The sequence below is a fragment of the Rhinichthys klamathensis genome, unplaced genomic scaffold (assembly GCF_029890125.1).
Source record: "Rhinichthys klamathensis goyatoka isolate OS25496 unplaced genomic scaffold, OSU_Roscu_1.1 h1tg000459l_1, whole genome shotgun sequence".
Taxonomy (NCBI): domain Eukaryota; kingdom Metazoa; phylum Chordata; class Actinopteri; order Cypriniformes; family Leuciscidae; genus Rhinichthys; species Rhinichthys klamathensis.
This window is the reverse complement of record NW_026606949.1, coordinates 490,001-501,830: the sequence shown is the minus strand read 5'-3', so window position 1 is coordinate 501,830 and position 11,830 is coordinate 490,001. Positions and strand designations below refer to the sequence as shown.

General features: G+C 38.1%; 1 protein-coding gene across 1 annotated transcript in view; it reads right to left on the bottom strand.

Moving 5' to 3' along the window:
• Positions 1-2,620: 2,620 nt before the first annotated feature.
• LOC130071774 (uncharacterized) overlaps positions 2,621-11,830 on the bottom strand; it is a 12,583-nt gene continuing 3,373 nt past the window's right edge. The window contains exons 3-14 of the mRNA XM_056236645.1: positions 7,801-7,970; positions 7,637-7,705; positions 7,252-7,484; positions 6,984-7,162; positions 6,802-6,895; positions 6,301-6,645; positions 4,594-4,711; positions 4,425-4,516; positions 4,200-4,317; positions 3,743-3,859; positions 3,023-3,214; positions 2,621-2,787 (exon numbers count right to left, since the gene is read on the bottom strand). Of these exons, the coding sequence (XP_056092620.1) occupies positions 2,621-2,787; positions 3,023-3,214; positions 3,743-3,859; positions 4,200-4,317; positions 4,425-4,516; positions 4,594-4,711; positions 6,301-6,645; positions 6,802-6,895; positions 6,984-7,162; positions 7,252-7,484; positions 7,637-7,705; positions 7,801-7,970 (1,894 nt within the window). The remainder of the gene's footprint in view (positions 2,788-3,022; positions 3,215-3,742; positions 3,860-4,199; positions 4,318-4,424; positions 4,517-4,593; positions 4,712-6,300; positions 6,646-6,801; positions 6,896-6,983; positions 7,163-7,251; positions 7,485-7,636; positions 7,706-7,800; positions 7,971-11,830) is intronic.

Genomic DNA, 11,830 nt, shown 5'->3' with positions numbered 1-11,830 from the left:
GCCTTTGGGAACTCCAAATGGTCCTTGTGGTTGAAAGAAAGGGTGGAACACTGTAATGTTCATTTCAAATGTCTTGGATTATTTTCAATCCTACAGCAGTCTGAAGTACACCTACTGTACCTGTTTTCCTCCCTGAAGGTTCTTATGATCGAGGTGACGGTGAAGCGACTCCAGTTTGGCCGTACTCGTCGCCCAGCCTCCCTCATAGTCATACCATGGACAAGAACATGGTCAAAAGTGGCACAAATCTCATCTGAGACTGCTTGTCTCTTTCCCCTTCCCCTTTCTCATCCACCTCTCGTCTTATCCCTTCCATCGATCTATTGAAGGTTGCGATTGCTGTGTGATCAGTTTTGACTCTTTGTGTTTCCTCCTGGGTTAGGGTTAACCCTAACCCTCCTGGGTGATTGTGTGCTAATTGAGCTGAAGCTGTGCTGAATGCTATACTAAATTACAACATTGTAGGCAATGAAAAATGTAGGGATGTGTGTGTAAAGTTTTGCATGTGTCAAAACTGAGCAATAGTGTTTATAGTTTGGGGAAAAGTGTGTGCTTTTTTATAAACGGTGTTATGGTTTTGAAATTTTAGTTCAAAACCATAGTTATGGTTTCAGCAATCGAGGAAAATGTAACATGTATATACACCTTACATATACTAGATATTACTTGTTTATTTACAAGCAAGCTTGGTTGTTTGAAAATAAGAAAAAAAGACATGCATTAAAGTAATGAATTAATGATACAGTGAGATGTTAAATTAAACAAGATTCCACATATAAATAAGTTATTTAAGTTATAAGTTTCATCCAGCTATTGGCTTTTATCAACCATAAAAATATCAAATATTGTTTTTCAATAACAATGTAGTAAAGAGTAATCTTTGGAAATATTTTATTTCTTGTCTTTCTCAACAATACCACTGAAAATACACCAAATGCATATTTGTCAAACAAGCCATACGGCTGTATTTAAAAACACTGGACTGTGAGGATAAGTTCACTTGAAAAGCTCCAGCAAAACAGAGAATCAAGTCATCTGTCAACTGTAATAATATACAATATAAAGTATAATCACAACATAAAAAATGCAAGTGGTCAAGAACGAGTTTTTAAATTATGGCCTAAACGTGATGATAGAGGAATGTTCATGAGGTCACCAAAGTCATCATGTGCTTACAAGATTTCATGGGAATCTGCCCAATTAGACCAAATCAAATTTTACATTCTGGTCTAACGGTTGTGCTACAGGGAACGTCATGAGGTCAACAAAAATGACATGATTCATTGCTCAGCAAATTACAAAAATCGGTTCATAACATTTGTTGCATGCAAGTCAAAAGTTTGGCCTGACGTTGGTGCAAGAGGAAATGTCACAGGGTCACCACAATCAAGGGGGGTCTCTCTTAAAAGGGTATGAATTCACTACCCAAATATCATGTGAGCCCAGTAATTACATCTGGTAATATCATACATGCCAAGTTGATGCCATAGAAATATACAGAGCGACCGCATAAACGGAAGTTCAAAGACAATATTCTAAAGATGGCGGCGCCCTCGTTTCTCTGGTGCATAAGGTCTATAGGGCAAGTCCATTTCCTTCAACGCAGTCCTTCGTGCAGCTTCCATCTGTAGAAATACAGAAAAACAAAAAAGCAAGAATTAGAATAAGAGGGTGAATTTCAGCTGTTTTAGAACAAATAAGGTGTGTAAAGCATTAATGAAATACACAATATAAATTATTATAAACAGTAACAGGGGGTTATTCCAAAAACAGACAAATGTACATATTAATGAATAAATGACCTAAATTGTGTTTTCCTCTTCATCCTCACTGGTGTCTGGACTACTGAGGCCACTTTGACATTCCTCTTCAACATGTAGAAGGACAGAGGGCTCAGGACCTAAAGCAGTCTTGTACTGTTGGAGGACCACTTGGAGCCTTTCTGACACCTCTGATAGTCTTCTTCTTAAGAGACAGCAAAGTCCCTCATTTGTCTCAAAATACAAAAGAGATTACATTAAAGACAAACTATACTAAAATTGTTTCATTAGACCAAAGAACTTAAATGGAGTAAAAAGATATCCCCTATTCAAATCTACAAGCAGGATGGTTGGCATTTTTATGTGTATCGCTGACATGGGACCAGGCTTGCTTCTGTATAAAACGACTTGAGGCAACATGACGGGTCACCGAGGTGACTTTATGGAGGAAGGCCCAAAGTTTTGTGCCCATGTTTGATAACTGTTAACTTAAAACAGGTTTCTTCACTACAGTTGTGCTGAATTAACGCATTGTTACTTGCTGACCAGCCAGGTTTTCTATGTTGACTGGAGGAGATAATAATATTGATGTTATGCTAACCCCATGTAACATATCAGGACACAAAGTCCAATGTTTCAAGTAACAGCCATAGTACAACAAATCTGCACATCTTTCAAGCAAATGTGAATCTTTATAGTCTTACTGACTTGTTACAATAGCTACAGTAACAAGTTGAATCCCTATTTTATGTTCATACCAAATGGCTACGGCAAAGCAATAACCAATCTACTCCATCCAAGTTCTGTGACTGAGACTGATGAGTGTTTTTTTTTTTTTTTCACATTAAATGGACAGGGTTTTAATTTAACTTACCCTCCTCAGCCAATTTGTTTTTGAGAACCATTGCCAGGCTCTGCAACCATGTGCAGTGTTGTGCCATCTCCAACACCAAAACACTTGTTTCCTCATGCAGTCGCATTGTTAACATCACTTGGTCATGCACTTGTTTCTTGATTGAAATGTTTGCTAAGAATCAATTACAGTTATATGTACACATGAGACAATCTTGCATAATCACTACAAACATTTAGTTTTTTATCAAATTGATACATAAGAAAACTGAGAATACACCATTAAACTAAATGAATATTACAACACTCAATATGTAACATGCATGCCTTAGTTCAGTAATATACTGAACTCAGTATACTCTAGCAGAACTGTAAATAAATTCCTTTGAAGCATCTGAAAACAGACATACCACTGCCATGAACCTCCCACGGCCATATTTGAGACACCGTACTCTCTCCAGTTAGGGAATGCTCCACCACAGCTACGTCAATGTTTGTTGCAGTGTGTAGTACAAGATCATTGTATTTATTTATCTCCTGAAGAAGGAGCTTTTTGTCTTCTGCCAGCTTCCTTCGAAGGCGATGGCGAAACTTGCTGCTGTCTAGAAAGACATGAAGTATAGGGGCAGAGGTGTGAGGCAAGAAAAAAAAAAAAATGTGAAAAGCAAAGCTGCAGTTTTTGTAGTATGTGAAAATTATAATGTAGACTGAACTGGGTAACAAAGGTCCAGTGTTTAACATTTTGGGGGGAATCTATTGGCAGGAATAACACACACGCGCACACACACACACACACACACACACACACACACACACACACACACACACACACACACACACACACACACACACACACACACACACACACACACACACACACACACACACACACACACACACACACACACACACACTTACTTTTCATGATCGCCTGAAAATAATAATTGTGCATTAATTACTTCAAACATCACTGAGAGATACCACTAAATTCTACAGACTGGTCATTTAAAGAACAGAATTCAATGATTGAGCTAAACTGTGCTACTACATTATTTGCTAATTCCATGTTGGTGGAGTAGGATGCATACAGTAGCTTGAATTTGTCAACCTATCATATTTTATAGTTATACCATTCTGACGGTAGAGGGTTCGCTTCCGCTGCCTCACACTAAGGTAGAGCCCCTCAATTGATTGCTGAAGTCCTCTGTGTGTGGTGCCTTGACTGGCATGAGTTGTATCAGTTGTCTCTGTAGAAGAAATAGTGAAAGCAAATTCACTGTTAAAACAACACAGAACCGTTTCTCTGTTTGAATTTGTATGTAAAACCTTTTAATCCAACTTAATTAAACTTGGTATGTGCACTTCCTGCAGGGAAACTGGAAAATACTAATAAACCTGACATAAATGTGGCATCACATTAGATGTTGACACATAGTTGGCTGGTCTTCGGTGGCAGGTGATGTCACCAACTGTATTGTAATCCATAGATCATCAGCCTAATATTTTTTTGCTGCTCTTTAATATCAAACTTAAAATTTTGATAGTGGGAAAGGATGTTTGTTGTTTCTTTTATCTGGTCATTCTTACCACCAGCTGCCCATTCCTTCACATCAGATAGCCACTGTGACACCACTTCATCTGTGCAATGTAGCTCTGTTTTTAGGTCAGCTAGCCTTGCAGTCTCATCCTGGAGTCTCTGACAAGTCTGATGAACAGTGTTATACAATAATCAGGATTAAAACTTTGTATGATTAACAACAGGCCAAGTTAACACAACAAAAGGACACACAAAACAATTAATGGGAGACTTACCTTCACATATCTTGTGGAAAGTGCCTGATGTAAAGAGAGATTTTTTTTCTCGTTCCAACCCATTGCATGCAATGTAAGCATGTCCACCCGTGCTGTTGAAAGCAAATAATGAGGTTATGATGATCAATCTAAAAAAAGTATACAAGAATACTGCAAACACTCTGATCACCTGCTTTGGACATGTATTTGGTCGTCAGGGCACAACGTGAGAGGTAGCTGTTCACTTGCTCCACCTTCTCACCAGCGGTTGTCCCTGCTCCTTCCTGGTTCCTGCCACTCCATTTAATCTGTTAATAAAGGGTGGAAGAAATTCAATTAAATTTTATTTATATAGCCCAATATCACAAACAACAATTTGCATCAAAGGGCATTCCAATCTGTGCCCAGACTGATCTCATGAAATGGCGTATGTATGACACGCCAATTCATATTTCCATTTTTGGCATGCTATCAACACGCATAATCGCTTTTCAGCGTGTTTATCAACGACTTAACCCTACATTACTATATATATATATATACACATATATCACCTACCCCAACCCCATCCCTAAACCTACCCGTCACTGGGGTAATACCATTTATGACTCTACCCCTACCATCCTATGGAAAAAAAATATCGCTCCCCAGATGTAGATATACATTTTGCTTAATTTCGCTCGGACATTTAAAGCAGCGCTCAGTAAGACTGGCAATTTCTTTGCTGTTTTCTCGCAGGTTTCTCTCTCGAGCTCCCCCTACAGTTTCGGAGTATATATATATATATGAGAAAACTGTCTTAAACTCGTTGTCAACTCTACCCCCTCCCATCTCGCTCAGGCCATGTGCATTTGTTTTCAGAGAAGCCGGCGAACAAACGGAGCCATGTCCACTGAGGTATGTATGATTCTCAGAACAATATCATATAAATGTTATTGCATATTTGTATAGTGGAGATAGTGTATATTTTTATAGTGTTGCCAAACGTAATCAGTAACATTATGGCGAAAAACAATACTATAAGAAATATTTCAGCTATTTATTTATTTTTAGTTTAGCCTACAGCTATAGCTACTTAGATTATGCATTATCAAAATAAATGTTACGTTACATTCTTTTATAATTTTGCCGGTGATCCGAGTTGTCCATCATAACGATTGACCAAACAAAGTCAAACACGTAGCCTAGTTTGTTTATTTATTTTTCAAGAATACGTGTACTATGGTAAGGCTATAATTTATTAGTTCATAACGTTTGGTTTGAAATTTCATAATAACAGTGGTCAGTCTCCCGTTTCCTCTTTGGTCCACTGACAAAGATTTCCGAGCTTTCTTCTTCTTTTTTACATCAGCCATTACGAAAACTTGAAGAATTCAATATCTAGCGTTACCTTTTTCTTATAGCTAGCCGGATACTGGATGGATGGCGGCCCGCCGGCCCAAAGTTGCAAGGGTGGTTTTGCGGCTCACAGGCACCAGGGGGGTGCGAGACGACCACCATTTAACACGAAATCAGTAATATAAACATTACAATGACTCCAAAGCTGTTCGGTTAAGGTAAAAAAATTACTTAGTTCACTTTTAACGGCTCGGACATTTAACGGTGTACACATACACGCGGAATCACTTGGACATTTAACGGTGTAGACATACACGCAAAAGATGACGGTTCGTTTCGGCGTGGACATTCACGCGGATAGCTCAAAATGCGTATAGATAACACGCCACTTGACTTGAAAGTGGCATGTATGTTTACGCAAAGTCATGATGTCATGTTGCTGTGCAAGAATTGGTTATGCAAAAAGACAAGCTATAGTGTATCTTAACTTCAATTTCATATTATTAATGTGCTTGTAAATCCTACAAATGTACATATGATGCCAAAATACTATACACACCTCACACTTAGTAGCATGGGCTCGAGCATGCATCACACTGAGAAAGGGTTTCATAGTGGTCAGCTCCTGAAGAGCAGGAAGAACACTAGCAGCTTTCTCCAAGTATGGCCAGTATTTGCAAGCCACGTCCATCGCGAAGAATTGTGCCTTGGCTGGCATGAGGTCCTTCTGAAGATACATAGGGTAGGCAAATATCTCCCCCCTGTACATATTAAGGGCTTTCAGAAGGAATCCATGGCGGCACACAGAAACCTCTATCCCCTCTTCATCCAATTTTGAAGCCCTCCTTGAAATTTCCCTCACTGCTGTCCACTGGGAGTCCCCACATGTGCCTCTTCCCTGTGTCTATGACACACAAAACAAACATGACAAATCAAATAAAAGCAATGGTGTCATTCAATATATGGCATTTATTCTCTCAATTTGATTTTGTAGTTGGTAGGCAGAAGTAATTGAAGTGGGGTTATGGTTAATATTGTAACAACTATTTTGTCAACTTGCATTTCTCACTGCTTTCTGTATGGTGTCGACAAATCTAGACACCGCACTGTCTTCAGCCACAAAGAGCCCCTCAAAAAAGCCAGGATCATCAGAGCTGAGGAAAAAAAAAAAAAAAAAAAATCCGTCCATGAAATATATAAAGTAAGAAAATAAATCAGTAAAAAGACTGAAAGAAAGATCACCTTCCGTTTCGGCGAAAGCGATATAGCTTTCTGTTTCCATCTGCTGAAACGGCCAACATTTCCGGCGTGCAGGCTGGGCAGGTGAAAGGAGCACTACAGCAGAGCTGGTCTTCCTCAAATGATGCATATGAAAGCTCTAAGAAGCTGCGCTGCAGTGCATCGCCGTTGATAGGTCCAGACTGGAAAATATATAGAATTAAATAGTATTTGTGATATTGTCTGCTTTTGGAAAGAAATGTTATAATATGGTAAAAACATTTACACTTACTCTTCCTCCACACTTAGTGCGATGCTCCAGCAGCTTTGCGAAGGCTTGTCTGGAGAATCCCGGAGAAATGATCATGAGTTCCTGAAGGGAGCTCAGGAGGTCCAGTGTATAAAGTGTGGAGTTCTGGACAGAGGCTGGCCAATATCCACTTCTTAGGAGGTCCTTCATGTCACGGGTCCACTGCTGCTGGCATGTTTGACATACATATAGTGGCTGATGCAAGTCAAAACGCCCTTGGAACAAGAAAAAAATAATAATAAAATACACATTTAATTACCACATACTTAATACGTACACTAGTGTGAAAAACATCAAATCTACAATAAAAATCTAAATATTGATTTTTATTTTTTACCATTGATCGTAATTAAAATCACTGGTTTGCCTGGTAACACAGTGAAGTTTGTGGCTCCACAGGAGCAGTCTGGCACCTTCACAGTTGGCAAAATGCAAGCTGGCAAAAAGAAGGATAACCAATAATTTAGATTATCTGTAACTGTCTGCAGACATACATTGAAACGCAAAATTAGGGCTTTCATGAGAATGTACCTTGCTCATGGGTGCAATATCCATCTTCCCCTTTAATGATGCATGAGGTTGGAGGAATGGGTTGAAAAAACCCACGAATCACGCATTCCCGGTTGTGGAGTGGCTGTTTTTTGTGATGCAATACATCACAGTCCCCACAGAACCACTCCTCAGGAAGACACTCTCTGCACCTAGGGAGAAAGTAAAACAATATTCTAATATAATACATTATTTCAGGTGAATAACTCATAAAGTACGGCAGGGGTAGAAACAAAACTCACTTTTGCACTCACACTCTCTCACACTTACACACAATCTCTCTCTCACATGCATGCACTCACACTACACTACACTACACACACACACACACACACACACACACACACACACAGGATGTTCGGGCTAATAAAAGTGTGGAAATTTTAGGTCCTGTGTACCTTTACTCTGTCCTCCTCCTGTCAGGGCTTGCTGTTAGTGTGTGTGTGGGTTATTGTATATGGTTTTTGAGGACACAAATGTGATGACATGGGTATTACAACGTAAACATGGTTTATGAGGACGTCTGTGTCCTCATAAACCAAACGGCTTAAAAAAACATACTAAATGGTGTTTTTTGAAATTCAAAAAGGGCCAAAAGTTTTCTGTGATTGGTAGGTTTAGGGGTAGGATTAGTGTATGGGATAGATTATACAGTTTGTACATTTGTAAAACCATTACACCTATGGAGAGTCCCCATAAACCACATAGGCTATCCAAGTGTGTGTGTGTGTGTGTGTGGGGGGGGGGGGGGGGGGGGGGAGTTGTAACTTGGTGTAAGTTATACAGTGTGTGGTCATTGAAAATGTGTTCGGATATATGTTCTTCACAGAAAGTGAGCCAAGGCCAATGAGTCTGAGGTTGAAAAAAATATTAATTGTATAATTTTTATTTTGATAAAAAATGAAAACGGGTCTGTAATACAGGGTTAAAGGCAGCGTACAGTAGGCTATAACGTTAGATAAAGTGATAATATTTTTATTACTGACACATTACAGTGACCTTATGAGTGAACCACGATGATCGAGAGAAAATGACATCATCTAGATAAATAGAGTTAGCTTATGTTGAAGTTGGCTAACGTTAGCCATTTAGCAAGCCTAATTTCACAGTTTGTTTTTTCTTTCTGATATTGAGGATACCTTTAATTCGTCGGGCTTTAATTCGTTGCCCTACCCTGTAAACCATGTGAATAATACATTTTCAAGGAAGTCATCGATTTTTATAGCATTTAAGCAAAACGTGATCGTTACGTATGACTCTATGAGCCTGCAACTTACCTGGAAAGTGGTTTTGAGCGCAATGAGAAATCAAGCGGGCTGGCTCCGTCTCCATAGCAACGGAAGCTGATGATCATGGGTAATGCTGGAAACAAATAAAACTGATGGCCATAACATACTATTGTTGAATTATCAAGCACACTTTCGCGTTTGTGTTGAAAAAAGATGAGGATATAATTAAAAGACAATCGGTGGTGGAGGGTCCTCAGTTTTTTCTGTCGTCTTCAACATAACGGCCGATAAGGCTCGTGGGAAATGTAGTTAATGTTAGATTTAACACACCAAACCGATGGAAAACCGGTATTTCTCCGAAAAGAAAGGGCAACATTTAGCCGTACTCTGCAGTCCCGTTCAGGAAGAATATATTTACGTTACTATATGTATTATAGGCCTATATTTGGGCTATTATAGCACTGACGATTGTTTACAATGTGAGTAGCCTAGATTATAAAGCAATAAAACAATGATTAAACTCTCCTGATTAAATTTTGAGTAATGCAACCCTTAAAGTTGGCAAAATAATTAAGTGAGGAAAAAACAATAGCTTAACTGTGCTCTCTAAAGAAAAACGTGGTACGGACACGAAAAGTATGTCCCATTGAAATACATTGGATTGAAAGTCGTGCTGAGTGACACGAAAAAAAGAAGGAAATTCGTGCCCATGGACACGAATCATCATTTGATTCATGTTGCGTAGCCCACCGAATATAAAGCAATAAAAACAAGGATTAAAATATTCTTATTAATTGTTGGTAGGGCAGTGTATACCTTGAAGTTTGCAAAATTAATAAAAATTGAGGGGGGAAAATCCTCTCGAAAGAAAAACGTGGCACAGACACGAAAAGTGTGTCCCATTGAAATACATTGGATTGAAAGTCGTGCTGAGTGACACGAAAAAAAGAAGGAAATTCGTGCCCCTAGACACGAATAATCATTTGATTAATGTTGCGTAGCCCACCATATAAAGCAATAAAAACAAGGATTAAAATCTTCTTATTAATTGTTGGTAGGGCTTAGTGTAGGCTACCCTTGAAGTTTGTAAAATGAATAAGAATTGAGAAAAAAAATACTGTGCTCTCGAAAGAAAAACGTGGTGTAGGCACGAAAAATATGTCCCATTGAAATACATAGGATTGAAAGTCGTGCTGAGTGACACGAAAAAAAGAAAGAAATTCGTGCCCATGGACACGAATCTTCATTTGATTAATGTTGCGTAGCCTACCGAATATAAAGCAATAAAAACAAGGATTCAAATCTCCTGATTAAATGTTGGTAGTGTAGGGCTACCCATAAAGTTCGCAAAATTGAGAAAAAACAATACTCTGCTCTCGAGAAAAACATGGTAGCCTACAGGCACGAAAAATATGTCCCATATTGAAATACATTGGATTGAAAGTCGTGCTGAGTGACACGAACAAAAAGAAGAAAATTCGCGGACACGAATCATCATTCTTAGCCTAGCGAAAATAAAGCAATAAAAACAAGGATTAAAACCTCCTGATTAAATGTTGGTAGTGTACCCTTAAAGTTTGCAAAACGAATAAGAATTGAGAAAAAACAATACTGTGCTCTCGAAAGAAAAACGTGTTGCAGGCACGAAAAATATATCCCATTGAAATACATTGGCTTGAAAGTCGTGCTGAGTGACACGAAAAAAAAGGGAAATTCGTGTCTATGAACACGAATCAATAGATTAAATTTCGTGACTATATCACGAACTGCCGTGAGACTGGGTTGAGGAGTTTTGAATTCTGAATATTAGAGTATGTTTATAAAACTCATCATAACTCTTTTATTTCAAAAGATCAACAAGAAAAGTCCTGTTATATATTATATGGCCTTATTCAGCGGGGGTATAAGATGCCGAATTAAATTTGGTACGAAGCGGTATCAAACATTTACAAAGCTTTACGAAGAAATATCTGCCTTAAAAGTGTGTGTACTGACGTCAAAAGATGATGCGTTTCAGAGCGCTGATGTGGTCATGAGGGAAACTCTCACTTAGAAACAGAGCCCTATTTTTCAACTTCTCAAAAAAAAAAGAAGAGAGGAGATATAAAGTTGATGTTGTACTGCATGTCTCAACAGCGGAAAATGAAAGTGTGTGAGCTGTCAGTGCAGCTTGAGGAAAACGGTTCTCCAGCAAAAGCCTGTGGTGTTTTTCTTCTTTTTCTTGGTTTATGTACAGTCGCAATGACTGCGGAATCACTACTAGATTACAGATGATAAAAGACCACTCATCTCTGTTTCAAAAGGCCGTTGTCTTATATTCACATCTAGATTCTCAAACACGTTTCACTACAGTGTCCTTTAACAGCTGTTGGTGCTAACACGTTTATGTAACATACTTTTTATGGAAGATGTTCTTTAAAAAAAAAAAAAGTTTCCAAAAGGTTTTTTTTTTTGTAGCCATGCAATAGAACATTTTTTATAATTAAATATTAAATTAAATTAAATTGTTGAAGTTCTTAATTTACTAAAATTAAAATAAAGCTAAAAATGCATGAAAATTACAAAAGCACAAAATTACTAAAACCTATTATCCTAAAAAGAAAATGTAAAAGCTGATTAAACATTGAATGAATACTGTAATGTTATCTAAATAATACTAAAATAACACTAATAATTATTGCACTTCAATGGCTTTGTATTGGCCATAGTATAAAAAAATAATATAATTTGTCCGGTTATGTGACCTTATACATCAGACACCGATCATACACTTTTTAGTCACT